The sequence below is a fragment of the Oncorhynchus mykiss genome, chromosome 15 (genome assembly GCF_057628025.1).
Source record: "Oncorhynchus mykiss isolate SJ-2025 chromosome 15, ASM5762802v1, whole genome shotgun sequence".
Lineage (NCBI taxonomy): Eukaryota > Metazoa > Chordata > Actinopteri > Salmoniformes > Salmonidae > Oncorhynchus > Oncorhynchus mykiss.
The window spans coordinates 47,642,285-47,657,816 of NC_143036.1; the positions used below are offsets into that span (position 1 = coordinate 47,642,285).

At 44.4% G+C, this 15,532-nt stretch overlaps 1 protein-coding gene across 3 annotated transcripts in view; it reads left to right on the forward strand.

Moving 5' to 3' along the window:
* The window catches only part of cblb (Cbl proto-oncogene B, E3 ubiquitin protein ligase), a 150,832-nt gene that overhangs the window by 120,312 nt on the left and 14,988 nt on the right, over nucleotides 1-15,532 (forward strand). For all 3 annotated transcript variants that reach the window (XM_021563293.3, XM_021563294.3, XM_090200188.1), the window contains 3 exons: nucleotides 7,486-7,577; nucleotides 14,833-14,976; nucleotides 15,352-15,416. In XM_021563293.3, the coding sequence (XP_021418968.3) occupies nucleotides 7,486-7,577; nucleotides 14,833-14,976; nucleotides 15,352-15,416 (301 nt within the window). The remainder of the gene's footprint in view (nucleotides 1-7,485; nucleotides 7,578-14,832; nucleotides 14,977-15,351; nucleotides 15,417-15,532) is intronic.

The following is a 15,532-nucleotide window of genomic DNA, read 5'->3' on the forward strand; positions in this document are numbered from 1 at the left end:
AGGTCTATTCCCAAACAGTTCAAGCTCATAATTAAAAAAATGAATCTCTCCAGAAATAAGTCTCTCACTGTTTCCGCCTGTTATAGACCCCCCCCCCCCCCCCCCCTCAGTTACCAGCTGTGCCCTGGACAACATATGTGAATTGATTGCCCCCCATCTATCTTCAGAGTTCGTTCTGTTAGGTGACCTAAACTGGGATATGCTTAACACTCAGTTCTACAATCTAAAATAGATGCCCTCAATCTCACACAAATTATCAACGAACATGGGCCTCCTCATAGATATTATCCTGACCAACTTGTCCTCCAAATACACCTCTGCTATTTTCAATCAGGATCACTGCCTCATTGCCTGCATCCGCTATGGGTCCGCGGTCAAACACCCACCCCTCATCATTGTCAAAGGCTCCCTAAAACACTTCTGCGAGCAGGCCTTTCTAATCGACCTGGCCCGGGTATCCTGGAAGGATATTGACCTCATCCCGTCAGTCAAGGATGCCTGGTCGTTCTTTAAAAGTAATTTCCTCACCATCTTAAATAAGCATGCCCCTTTCAAAATATTTAGATCTAAGGACAGATAAGCCCTTGGTTCACTCCAGACGTGACTGCCCTCGACCAGCACAAAAACATCCTGTGGCGGACTGCACTATCATCGAATAGTCCCCGCGATATGCAACTTTTCAGGGAAGTCAGGAACCAATACACTCAGTCAGGCTAGCTTTTTCAAACAGAAATTTGCATCCTCTAGCTCTTCCTCCAAAGGTTTTGGGACACTGTAAAGTCCATGGAGAATAAGAGCACCTCCTGAGGCTAGGTAACACTGTCACCACCGATAAATCCATGATAATCGAGAATTTCAATAAGCATTTCTCTACGGCTGGCCATGCCTTCCTCCTGGCTAGCCCAACCTCCTCACCCCCCGCAGCTACTTGCCCAAGTCTCCCCAGCTTCTCCAGATAGCAGATGTTCTGAAAGAGCTGCAAAACCTGGACCAGTACAAATCAGCCGGGCTAGACAATCTGGACCCTCTCTAAAATGATCCACCGTAATTGTTGCAACCCCTATTACCAGTCTGTTCAACCTCTCTTTCGTATCGTCAGAGATCCCTAAAGAATGGAAAACTGCCTCGATCATCTCCCTCTTCAAAGGGGGAGACAATCTAGACCCAAACTGTTATAGACCTATATCCATCCTGCCCTGCCTTTCTAAAGTCTTTGAAAGCCAAGTTAATAAACAGATAACTGACCATTTAGAATCCCACCATACCTTCTCCGCTGTGCAATCCGGTTTTCGAGCTGGTCATGGGTGCACCTCAGCCACGCTCAAGGTCCTAAACGATATCATAACCGCCATCGATAAGACAGTACTTTGCAGCCGTCTTCATCGACCTGGCCAAGGCTTTCGACTGTCAATCACCGTATTCTTATCGGCAGACTCAACAGCCTTGGTTTCTCAAATGACTTCCTCGCCTGGTTCACCATCTACTTCTCAGACAGAGTTCAGTGTGTCAAATCGGAGGGCCAGTTGTCCGGACCTCTGGCAGTCTCTATGGGGGTGCCACAGGGTTCAATTCTCGGGCCGACTCTTTTCTCTGTATACATCAACGATTTCACTCTTGCTGCGGGTGATTCCCTGATCCACCACTACGCAGACGACACCATTCTGTATACATGTAACAGTATAAGTTTAGACCGTCCCCTCACCCATACCCGGGCGCGAACCAGGGACTCTCTGCACACATCAACAGTCACCCTCGAAGCATCGTTACCCATCGCTCCACAAAAGCCGCGGCCCTTGCAGAGCAAGGGGAACTTCTACTTCAAGGTCTCAGAGCAAGTGACGTCACCGATTGAAACGCTATTTAGCGCGCACCGCTAACTAAGCTAGCCGTTTCACATCTGTTACATACATCTAACCCTTCTTTGGACACTGTGTTACCAAACCTCCAAACAAGCCTCAATGCCGCACAACACTTCTTCCATGGCCTCTAACTGCTCTTAAACGCTAGTAAAACCAAATGCATGCTTTCAACCGATCGCTGCCCGCAACCGCCCACCCGACTAGCATCACTACTCTGGACGGTTCTGACTTAGAATATGTGAACAACTACAAATACCTAGGTGTCTGGCTTCCTATTTTGCAACAAATCCTCCTTCACTCACGCCGCCAAACATATACCCTCGTAAAACTGACAATCCTACTGATCCTCGACTTCGGCGATGTCGTTTACAAAATAGCTTCCAATCTGGATGCAGTCTATCACAGTGCCATCCGTCTTGTCACCAAAGCCCCTTATACCACCCACCACTGCGACCTGTATGCTCTAGTCGGCTGGCCCTCGCTACATATTTGTCGCCAGGTCCACTCCAAGTCATCTATAAGTCTATGCTAGGTAAAGCTCCGCCTTATCTCAGCTCACTGATCACGATAACACCCACCCGTAGCACGTGCTCCAGCAGGTATATCTCACTGGTCATCCTTAAAGCCAACACTCCTTTGGCCGCCTTTCCTTCCAGTTCTCTGCTGCCAATGACTGGAACGAATTGCAAAAATCGATGAAGCTGGAGAGTTATATTTCCCTCACTAACTTTAAACATCAGCTATCTGAGCAGTTAACCAATCACTGCAGCTGTACATAGCCCATATGTAAATAGCCCACCCAATCTACCTACCTCATCCCCATATTGTTTTTATTTACTTTTTTGCTCTTTTGCACACCAGTATTTCTACTTGCACATCATCATCTGCACATCTATCACTCCAGTGTTAATTTGCTAAATTGTAATTACTTTGCTACTATGGCCTATTTATTGCCTTACCTCCTTACGCCATTTCCACACACTGTATATTGACTTTTTCTATTGTATTATTGACTATATGTTTGTTTATTCCATGTATATCTCTGTGTTGTTGTTTTTGTCACACTGCTTTTCTATATCTTGGCCAGGTCGCAGTTGTAAATGAGAACTTGTTCTCAACTAGCTTACCTGGTTAAATAAAGGTGAAATAAAAATAAGGACGCATGCAGTCCCCGATGTGTCTGTCTTAACTTGTAGCCTGTGAGAAAGACCCGATCACTTGAAGGATATCCGTGTGAGTGAGAGACACTTCGGATTGTGCAGCACTCAGGGAGAAGGGCACAACGCATGCCCACAAAAGACATGGATCCCACTGTGAAATTTGAGGCATTATCAAGTGCTTGTCAAATTGTGAATGAGAGACTATTGGAGTGTGTAAAGCCTGCGCAAAAAAAAACATATATGTTTTCAAATCATTAGAATCTCATGCAGCTTTACAATGTATTAAAAATCCAAACATATAGCCCAGCGTTTGTAGAATAACTGAAGTTACATTAACTCTACATTAAGCATATAGGAATACCGATTTCTTTGTTCACCGCATATGCGCATTCCCTCAAATCGTTTGGAGAAAATATTTATATTTTATTCAGCTTTGTTCAATTGTATTCTTCATACTGTAAAATAATGCTATGGAATTATACGCTAATCTTGTCTGCTAAATGAACTAGTGTAGCCCACAGCCAATTGGCGTAGCCACATCAGGACCTAACATAAGGACAACTCAGAGTATGCTATTCTTTTCTTCTGAAATAGACTACATTTTCTTTATATCATGCTTCTTTAGACCTGTCTAAAATAAATTATGGATTTATTGGGAAAGTATAGGTGTTACGGTTTTCTGTTGAAAGAGAGGACCAAAATGCAGTGTGGTTATTTATAAACATCTTTATTAAAGATGAAAATACAAACAATATACAAAAACAATAAACGTGAAAAACCGAAACAGTCCTATCTGGTGCAACAGAGACAGGAACAATCACCCACGAAACACTCAAAGAATATGGCTGCCTAAATATGGTTCCCAATCAGAGACAACGATAAACACCTGCCTCTGATTGAGAACCACTCCAGGCAACCATAGACTTTCCTAGACTACTTCACTAACCACAATCCCATAACCTACAAAAAACCCCTAGACAAAACACACCACATAAATACCCATGTCACACCCTGGCCTGACCAAAATAATAAAGAAAACACAAAATACTAAGGCCAGGGCGTGACAGTAGGCTATATCACATGAATTTATAATACTTTTTAAAATGGCTTGTAGGCTATGTGTGGAAGGCAGGAGATGCTAATTGTGTTTATGTTAATTAGTGATCAATTACCGTGAGACAGACAGTTATTTGCTTGACAATCACCGGCTGACGAAATTCCGTGATCGCCACAGCCCTTCTTCACATCACAATGTATGTGGACGAGGACAGCCTGTTGAAACGGTTTTGAATGGGATGTGTTTTGGGGGCCTGGGTTGAATTCCAACATTGTAATCAAACTGGTAGGGGGTAGGTTTAGGCCTCCTAGATCATTCACTGGTCCAGTGGGGAATCAACCAGCAGTTGTTTGGACTTCACGGAGCCTTGGAAGTTAGTAAAAAATGTAAATAAAATGTTGGTGCAATTTGGTTACATATTCAATCTAAGTATCTGCTTTTCAAAGAGGGTCATATGGGGGAAGGAATGTTGTCACCTCCAGGTAGGTGTTTGTCCCCCTGTGTGCTGAGGGTGTCAAGTTCTTGTCTAGTTCTGGCATTTAGGTCACCACAGACTAGTACATGTCCCTGGGCCTAGAAATTGTTGATCTCCCCCTCTAGGATGGAGAAGCTGTCATCGGTAAAGTATGGTAATTCTATTGGGGGGATATAGGTAGCAGACATGAGGACATTTTTCTCTGTTGAGATCATTTCTTTATTAATTTCTAGCCAGATGTAAAATGTTCCTGTTTTGACTAATTTAATAGAGTGGGTTAGGTCTGCTCAAAACCATATTAGCATACCCCCTGAGTATCTTCCCAGTTTCACACCTGGTAGTTTGGTGGATGGGACTACCAGCTCTCTGTAACCTAGAGGGCAACCAGTGGGTCCGTCTCCTTTATACCATGTTTCTTGTAGGATGACAATGTCTTTCTAATGTATTTAATGTATCTAATGTATTTGAAGATCTGGGTTCCTGCTCTTTAGGGCAAAGGCAGATGACCTCAGACCTTGTATATTCCAGGATGAGATAGTGAAAGCTTTGTGTTCCATAGTGTCCATAGTGTTTTTGTGTTGTTTAGGCCCGGACCATTACTGTAAGTGTGAGCAGAGCATGTTGAGTATCTGATACATACCTCTTAGGTCGCAGGACGGGGCTTTGGCGGATGTAATAGTGGGGGTTGGGCCTGTTGCTCTTCTCACGGCCTGGTCATATGTCCTGCTGTCATAGAGGTCCTCGCCACAGGGTCGGGGGGCGTGGGGTGGGAAGAAGGGGCATAGGTCTGATATGTCTCTCTCTCTCTCTCATATTATCTCTATTTACTGCCCTCATAGCCCCGCTCTGCTAGCCTTGCCCTAACTGAACCGGTGTGGATGGCAGCCAGATACTGCCTTATCCATGCAGGTTGTGCCAGAGTGACTGAAGTCCACCTACAGCCAATTTTGCAGTGTAGAGTTCTGGCATCATTCGCAGAATGGTTGGTCAATTTAGACCAGGGTTGGTCAATTTGATTGTCGTCGGGTCCATTTGGGTTCGGGTCTGATTATTCTCAGGTCTGTTTTGGTCCGGGTCTGATTGTCCTCTGGTCTGTTCGGGTTTCACTTTTTAGACCCAAGAAGATCTCTAGGTCAATTCCATTTGAACTATGATAAATTCATCAATTGAAAAAACCTCATAGAAAATAATGGCATAATATCAATTTGAAAATATAATTGTAATGATTCAACATTGACTCCAACCCAGGTGAGCACATGCCAGATGGGTTACTCAGAACCCATGGATGGAAAATAGCGTCCTCTGGGGTAGTGTGGGATATGTGTGGGATATGAGGTGGGCACAGTGTCCAAGTGGTTGTCTGCAGGGGGCATGCCAACCCAGCCCAATGTGGAAAGGATTGGCAGGTTGGAATTTATTGGGAGGACAGCTCTGCAGGGTAGTCACTAGCTGGCACAGACAAAGTCATAAAATCTTTTAAACCTTAACCACACTGATAACCTTATGCCTTACACAAACCTTAAATTAACACCAAAAAGCAAATTTTTGTTGTCATTCATTTTGACGAGGGACTGTGGCCTGCAGTTTAAGGCCGGGATTCAATTCGGAGATCTCATTCCTGGTAAATTCTGCATATGTCAGCTCAATCAGATATGGTCTTTCAAAGCCGCAATGGCTATAACCTGCAATGGGATTGAATCCTGGCTGAGTAGGTTTGGAAGCTAAAGTGGTGTCGACAGTACATGACCAAAAGTATGTGGACACCTGCTCGTTGAACATCTCATTCCAAAATCATGGGCATTAATATAGAGTTGGTCCCCCCCTTTGCTGCTATAACAGCCTCCAGTTTTCTGGGAAGGCTTTTTGCTAGATGTTGTAACATTGCTGCGGCGACTTGCTTCTATTCAGCCACAAGAGCATTAGAGAGGTCAGGCACGGATGTTGGGCAATTAGGCTTAGCTCGCAGTCGGCATTCCAATTCAAAGGTGTTCGATGGGGTCTGTCCTCGGTTAAGGTCAGAGCTCTGTGCCGACCAATCAAGTTCTTCCACACCGAGCTCGACAAATCATTTCTGTATGCACCTCGCTTTGTGCACAGGGGCATTGTCATGCTGAAAGAGGAAAAGACTTTCCCCAAACTGTTGCCACAAAGTTGGAAGCACAGAATCGTCTAGAATGTCATTGTATGATGTAGCGTTAAGATTTCCCTTCACTGGAACTAAGGGGCTTACCCCGAACCATTACCCCTGAACCATTATTCCTCCTCCACAAAACTTGACAGTCAGCATTACGCATTGGGGCAGGTGGTGTTCTCCTGGCATCTGCCAAACCCTGATTTGTCTGTCAGACTGCCAAATGGTGAAACGTGATTCATCACTCCAGTGAACGCGTTTCCACTGCTCCATAGTCCAATGGCAGCAGGCTTTACACTACTCCAGCCGATGCTTGGCATTGCACATGGTGATCTTAGGCTTGTGTGCGGCTGCTTGGCCATGGAAACCCATTTCATGAAGCTCCGGACAACAGTTCTTGTGCTGACGGTAGTGAGTGTTGCAACTGAGGACAGACTATTTTTACGTGCTACGCGCTTCAGCACTTGGCGGTCCCGTTCTGTAAACTTGTGTGGCCTACCACTTCGTGGCTGAGCCATTGTTGCTCCTAGGCATTTCCACTTCACAATAACAGCACTTACAGTTGACCGGGGCAGCTCTAGCAGGGCAGAAATTTGACGAACTGACTTGTTGGATGGTGTCAAGTTGAAAGTCACTGAGCTCTTCAGTAAGGCCATTCTAATGCCAATGTTTGTCTATGGAGATTGCTTGTATGAATGAAAATAAGTGGATTACCGTAGACTTTGTTCTTGTGCACTTTTGTATACTGATGTTTCCTCCTTGTCAGTCTGTGTGTCTCTCTTGGTCTGTATGTCTGTCTGCAGCCTTACTCAAATGGTCTCCATGTCAGTGATGAGTACGACATTCCTCCTCTCCGACACTCCGCTCCCTTGCCCGCTCTCAACAGCAGCCACAAGTGAGTCTCTCCCGCAATACTGTCACACACACACATACGTTGAAAGATGGACTATTGATTTTCTGTTAGTCTGTTAATTGTTGCGGGCAAGCTTTATGAATGGGTGTACAATATGTGTTTTATATATATTTTCACACTATGAGGTTGGAATAATACTATAAAATTATGAAAATTATAATAATGCCCTTTTAGTGTAAGAGCTGTTTGAAACACCGCCTGAAATTTCTGCCTGTTTTGGTGGGATGAAGTTTTGGCCTGCCTGCTGACATCACCAGGTGGTAAATTTGTTAATATACCAATAAGAAAGAGAGTTCCAAACCTCTGCCAATAACAGCTAGTTTTCAGTTTTCCCCTCCTAGACCACTACCAGACAGTTCTAGCAAAATTCTTGCTTGAGAAATTGCTCTTTGTTAAGAAGCTAAACAACAGGTGTAAACTAACAATGAAATGCTTACTTACAGGACCATCCCAACAATACAGAGAGAGAAACACATAGTTATAACACAAGGAATAAATACACAATTGGTAACAATAACTTGATTATATACAGGGAGGGTGTACTAGTACTGAGTCGATGTACAGGGGTACAAGATAATTGAGGTATATATGCCTTTTGTTAGTTAGCGTTATTCTACAATTTATTCAATATTTCTTTCCTCATCAATCTACACACAATACCCCATAATGACAAAGCAAAAACAGTTTTTTAAAATTATTTGGCAGATTTATAAATTCATTTATAATAAATTATAAAACCTGGAAATATCACATTTACACAAGTATTCAGACCATTTACTCAGTACTTTGTTTAAGCATCTTTGGTAGCGATTACAGCCTCGAGTCTTCTTGGGTATGACGCCACAAGCTTGGCACACCTGTATTTGGGGAGTTTCTCCCATTCTTCACTGCAGATCCTCTCAAGCTCTGTCAGGCTGCACAGCTATTTTCAGGTCTCTCCAGAGATGTTCAATCGGATTCAAGCTCTGGCTTGGCCACTCAAGGACATTCAGAGACCTGTCCCGAAGCCACTTCTGTGTTCTGGAGCAGGTTTTCATCAAGGATCTCTCTGTACTTTGCTCCGTTAATCTTCCCTCGATCCTGGCCAAAGAGTTCAATCTTGCTTTCATCAGATCAGAGAATATTGTTTCTCATGGTCTGAGAGTCCTTTAGGTGCCTTTTGGCAAACTCCAAGCGGGCTGTCATGTGCCTTTTACTGAGGAGTGGTTTCCGTCTGGCCTCTCTACCATAAAGGCCTGAATGGTGGAGTGCTGCAGAGATGGTTGTTCTTCTGGAAGGTTTTCCCATCTCCACAGAGGAACTCTAGAGCTCTGTCAGTGTCCATCGGGTTCTTGGTCACCTCACTGAGCAAGGCACTTTTCCTCCGATTGCTCAGTTTGGCCAGGTGGCCAGCTCTTGGTGGTTCCAAACTTCTTCCATTCAATAATGATGGAGGCCACTGTGTTCTTGGGGACCTTCAATGCTGCAGACATTTACTGGTACCCTTCTCCAGATCTGTGCCTCAAGACAATCCTGTCTCGGAGCTCTACGGATAATTCATAAAACACTCAATGGTGCAGCTGCAGAGATTTTTGAGGGCCCATGCCGAATCTATTCAGCCTCCTGAAGGGGAAGTGGCGTTGTCTTGCCCTATTCATGACTGTTGATGTGTGTGGACCATGATAGTTCCTTAGTGATGTGGACACTAAGGAACTTGATACTCTCAACCTGTTCCACAACATCCCTGTTGATGTTTATGCGAGCATGCTCAGCCCTCCGTTTCCTGTAGTCCACAATCATCGTCGTTGGTGATCAGTTCTACCACCGTTGTGTTATCTGCAAACTTAATGATGGTGTTTCACAAATGCCCGGCCTCTCAGTCGTGGTACAGGACTAAGCACGCACCCCTGATGGGCCCCCGTGTTGAGGGTCATCATGGCTGATGTGTTGTTGCGTACTAACTAAATGGAGCACAGAGATATATAACCTGGGGGCAGCCCATCAAGAAGTCCAGGATCCATTTGCAGAGGGAGGTGTTTAATACCAGGGTCATTAGTTCAGTGATGAGCTTTGAGTGCACAATGGTGTTGAACACTGAGCTTTAGTCAATGAAATACATTCTCACATAGGTGTTCCTTTAGTGCAATAGTCACTTAGAAAGGTTACCTTGGCGTTCTTGGGCACAGGGAGTATGATGGGAGTATGATGGTCTGCTTGAAACATGTACTGTAGGTATTACAGACTGGGTCAGAGAGAGGTTGAAAATGTCAGTGAAGACACTTTCCAGCTGGTCAGCGCATGCTCTGAGTACGCGTCCTGGAAATCCGTCTGGCCATGCAGCCTTGTGAATGTTAACCGATGAATAGGTCTTGCTCACATTGGCTATGCAGAGCGTGATGGTCTGGAAGAGCTGGTGCTCTCAGGCACAGTTCAGTGTTGCTAGCCTCAAAGCGCACATGCAAGATATTTAGCTCGTCTGGTAGGCTCATGTCACTGGACAGCTCGCGGTTGGGTTTCCCTTTGTAATCCATGAAAGTTTGCAAGCCCTGCCACATCCAACAAGCTTCAGAGCCGATGTAGGATTCTATCTTGGATCTTGGACCTGTATTGACACTTTGCTTGTTTGATGGTTTGTCTGAGGGCGTATCGGGATGTCTTATAAGTGTCCGGATTAGTGTCCCGTTCCTTGAAAGCGGCAGCTCTAGCCTATAGCTCGATGCGGATGTTGCCTGTAATCCATGGCTTCTGGTTGGGATATGTACGTACGGTCACTGTGGGGACAATGTCATCAATGCACTTATTAATGAAGCCAGTGATTGATTTGGTAAACTCCTCAATGCCATCGGATGAATCCCAGAACAAATTCCAGTCTGTTCTAGTGGCCTTACTGAAGAACTCACTGGCTTTCAACGTGGCACCGTCATAGGATGCCAACTTTCCAACAAGTCAGTTCATCAAATTTCTTCCCCGATAGAGCTGCACCGGTCAACTGTAAGTGCTGTTATAGTGAAGTGGAAACGTCTAGGTGCAACAACGGCTCAGACGCGAAATGGTAGGCCACACAAGCTCACAGAAAGGACCGCTGAGTGCTGAAGCACGTAGCGAGTAAAAATTGTCTGTCCTCAGTTACAAAAACTCACTACCAAGTTCCAAACTGCCTTGGAAACAACGTCAGCACAAGAACTGAATCTTAATGAAATCTTAATGAAATCTTACTGAATCTTAATGAAATGGGTTTCCATGGCCGAGCAGCCGCACACAAGCCTAAGATCATCATGCACAATGCCAAGCTCGCCGCTATTGGACTATGGAGCTGTGGAAACACGTTCTCTGGAGTGATGAATCACACTTCACCATCTGGCAGTCCGATGGACAAATCTGGGTTTAGCGGATGCAAGGAGAACACTACCTGCCCAATGCCTAGCGGCAACTGTAAAGTTTGGTGGAGGAGGAATATGGCCTGGGCTGTTTTTCATGGTCGGGCTATGCCCCTTAGTTCCAGTAAAGGGAAATCTTAACGCTACATCATACAATGACATTCTAGACGATTCTGTGCTTCCAACTTTGTGGCAACAGATTGGGGCAGATCCTTTCCTGTTTCAGCATGACAATGCCCTTGTGCACAATGCTAGGTCCAAACAGAAATGGTTTGTCGAGATCGGTGTGACGCAATATTCGAAGGCACTTGCAGTGCTTGAGGCGTCACTACAGATCCGGGTTCGATCCAGGGCTGTGTTGCAGCTGGCTGCGAACGGGAAATCCATAAGGCAACGTACAATTGACCCAGCGTCGTCCGAGTTAGGAGAGGGTTTTGCTGGCCTCGATGGCCTTGTCCCATTGCGCTCTAGCGACTCCTGTGTGGGCCAGCACATGCATGCTGACACGGTCGCCAGTTGTACGGTGTTTCCTCCGACACATTCGTGTGTCTCGCTTCTGGGTTAAGTGAGCAGTGTGTCAAGAAGCAGTGCGGCTTGGCAGGGTCGTGTTTCAGAGGACAGATGGCTCTCAACCTTCGCCTCTCCCGAGTACGTGCAGGAGTTGCAGCTATGGGACAAGACTGTAACTACCAATTTGGATATCATGAAATTGGGGAGAAAAGGGGGTAAAAAAAGTACCTTTAAAATAAACTTGACTGGCATGCATAGAGCCCTAACCTCAACCCTATCGAACACCTTTGGGACGAATTGGAATGCTGACTGCGAGCCAGGCCTAATCGCCAAACATCAGTGCCCGACCTCACTAATGCTCGTGGCTGAATGGAAAGCAAGACCCCATAGCAATGTTCCATCATCTAGTGGAAAGCCTTCCCAGAAGAGTTGTGGCTGTTATAGCAGCAAAGGGGGGACCAACTCCAAATTAATAATGCCCATGATTTTGAAATGAGATGTTGGTTGAGTAGGTGTCCACATACTTTGGTCATGTAGTGTATGTCGGGAAAACTTGATCCTAATCGAGGAGTCAGGAAATCCATCAAATTCCAGGCCTTTTCTCTTACATCCTCTTCCCCTCCCACTCTTAGTGTTTTGCAGCTGAAACACATGGCCTTGTACCAATAATGTAATATGGTTGCTGAAGGGTCCTGTCATGATTGAGAGTGGTTCTGTGAATGTTGGCGGCAGAATATCCAATTCCCTTTTAGCTGACAAAGACATTTGATTTGGTATTTTTCTATTGTGTTGCACAGTGGATGTTATGGGCAATAGTGCAGTGAAGCTATAATGGCAACTGCTGGACACTGAACAGTGAGGCCACAGGGTGAAGCTTTGTCTCCCTCCACATCTGGGCACACAAAACACTCACTCTCACACACAGCCATGGAACTGTTGAGGTCATTTCCCAAATAAGCAGCAATAAAAGCTGACACAGCAGGTTTAAGTCGTGAAGTTTAGTACCTGCAAAACACCAGTCTCAATGTCAACAGTGAAGAGTTGACTCAGAGTTGCAAAGGAAAGGCCATATCTCAGACTGGCCAATAAAAATAAAATATTTAGATGGGCAAAAGAACATAGACATTGGACAGGGGAACTCTGCCTAGAAGGCCAGCATCCCAGAGTCACCTCTTCACTGTTGACGTTGAGAGTGGTGTTTTGCGGGTACTATTTAATGAAGCTGCCAGTTGAGGACTTGTGAGGCATCTGTTTCTCAAACCGTCCTCTTGCTCAGTTGTGCACTGTGGCCTCCCACTCCTCTTTCTATTCTGGTTAGAGACAGTTTTCGCTGTTCTGTGAAGGGAGTAGTACACAGCTTTGTACGAGATCCTCAGTTTCTTGGCAATTTCTTGCATAGTCATCATTTCTCAGAACAAGAATAGACTGACGAGTCTAAAGTTCTTTGTTTCTGGCCATTTTGAGCCTGTAATCGAACCCACAAATGCTGATGCTCCAGATACTCAAGTAGTCTAAAGAAGTCCAGTTTTATTGTTTCTTTAATCAGAACAACAGTTTTCAGCTGTGCTAACATAATTGCAAAAGGGATTTCTAATGATCAATTCGCCTTTTAAAATGATAAACTTGGATTAGCTAACACAACTTGCTATTGGAACACAGGAGTGGTGGTTGCTGAAAATGGGCATCTGTACGCCAATGTAAATATTCCATAAAGAATCTGCCTTTTCCAGCTACAATAGTCATTTACAACATTAGCAAGGCCTACACTGTATTTCTATCAATTTGGTGTTATTTTAAATGGACAAAAAAATGCTTTCTTTAAAAAATAAGGACATTTGTAACTGACCCCAAACTTTTGAACTGTAGTGTATATATTTGAGATTCTTCAAAGTAGCCACCCTTTGCCTTGATGACAGCTTTGCACACTCTTGGCATTCTCTCAACCAGCTTCATGAGGTAGTCACCTGGAATGCATTTAAATCGACAGATGTGCCTTGTTACAAGGTAATTTGTGGAATGTCTTTCCTTCTTATTGCATTTGAGCCAATCAGTTGTGTTGTGACAAGGTAGGGGTGGTATACAGAAGAGCCAGCCCTATTTTGTAAAAGACCAAGTCCATATTATGGCAAGAACAGCTCAAATAATCAAAGAGAAACAACAGTCCATCATTACTTTAAGACATGAAGGTCGGTCAATCCAGAACATTTCAAGAACCTTGAAAGTTTCTTCAAGTGCGGTCTCAAAAACCATCAAGCGCTATGATGAAACTGGCTCTCATGAGGACCGCCACAGGAAGGTAAGACCCAAAGTTACCTCTGCTGCAGAGCATAGGTTATTTTAGTTAAATGCACCTCAGATTGCAGCCCAAATGCTTCACAGAGTTCAAGTAACAGACACATCTCAACATCAACTTTTCAGAGGAGACTGCGTGAATCAGGCATTCATGGTCGAATTGCTGCAAAGAACCTACTATTAAAGGACACCAATAAGAAGAAGAGACTTGCATGGGCCAAGGAACACGAGCAATGGACATTAGACCGATGGAAATCTGTCTTTGGTCTGATGAGTCCAAATTTGAGATTTTTGGTTCCAACCGCTGTGTCTTTGTTAGACACAGAGTAAGTGAACGGAGGATCTCTGCATTTGTGGTTCCCGTCGTGAAGCATAGAGGAGGAGGTGTAATGGTGTGGGGTTGCTTTGTTGGTGACACTGTCAATGATTTATTTAGAATTCAAGGCACACTTAACCAACATGGCTACCACAGCATTCTGCAGCGATACGTCATCCCATCATCTGGTTTGCGCCTAGTGGGACTATCATTAGTTTTTCAACGGGACATTGACCCAACACGCCTCTAGGCTGTGTAAGGGCTATTTGACCAAGAAGGACAGTGATGGAGTGCTACATCAGATGACCTGGCCTCCACAATCACCTGACCAATTGAGATGGTTTGGGATGAGTTGTAACGCAGAGTGAAGGAAAAGCATCCATCAAGTGCTCAGCATTTGTGAGAACTCCTTCAAGACTGTTGGAAAATAATTCCTCATGAAGCTGGTTGAGAGAGTGCCAAGAGTGTGCAAGGCTTTCATCAAGGCAAAGGGTGGCTACTTTGAAGAATATAAAATATATTTTGATTTGTTTAAAAAAAAAAAAAAAGTTACTACATGATTCCATATGTGTTATTTCATAGTTTGGATGTCTTCACTATTATTCTACAATGTAGAAAATAGTACAAATAAAGATAAAAACCCTTGAATGAGTAGGTATGTCCAAACTTTTGACTGATACTTTATTTGTAGCACAATGGAAGTTTGCTTGGAAAAATCTATACTTTATCGTTAAAACCTGTGTGGTCTAAAAATGTCTTCCAGACACCTCAATCCTTTCACCACACCTGGTGTTGGGAGAGCAAGAGGAACAACCGAGCATGTTGAAGACGAGTATCAGATCCCTTCATCCTACCCGGTGTGCCTATCCCATTCCCCAGTCTGTGTCTCCGTCCGGATCCCTAACAGGTACCAGCACAGACGATGCATCCCAAGTGGAACCCTATTCCATAAATAATGTACTACTTTTGCCCAGGGCCCATAGGGAATAGTGTGCCATTTGGGACGTAACTTTTTATTCTGTAATAGAGATACAATAAATAAGTGAAAAGGCTGCCAAATGTAGATTTGGTCAAACTTGTAGGAGTTGCATGAAAGGGAAGAATGAATTCCTGGATCAAGCTGGATTTCAACTGTTACTCAGCAAAGTGCAACCTGCGGGTGCTGTGCAGTATAAACAGTCTTGAGTTGGTAAAAAGCCCAAAATATATGGACAAATGTATGGACAAATGTTAATGGGGAACAAATGTAATATCTCTCTATGTTTTGCCTTTTTTTAATCAGAAATCTGGAGAATGGGTCCTCGGAGTCCTCTGCAGGGGAAAACAAGCACAAGCCCTTTGAGTATGGTAAGGCTGAAGTGGTGATGTCACGTTCTGGACCTGATCTACCAGTAGTTGGCTCTGCTTGTTACTGGAAGTGTTTTGTGTGAAAGAAATCAAAGCTGACACTGTTGTTAATACTT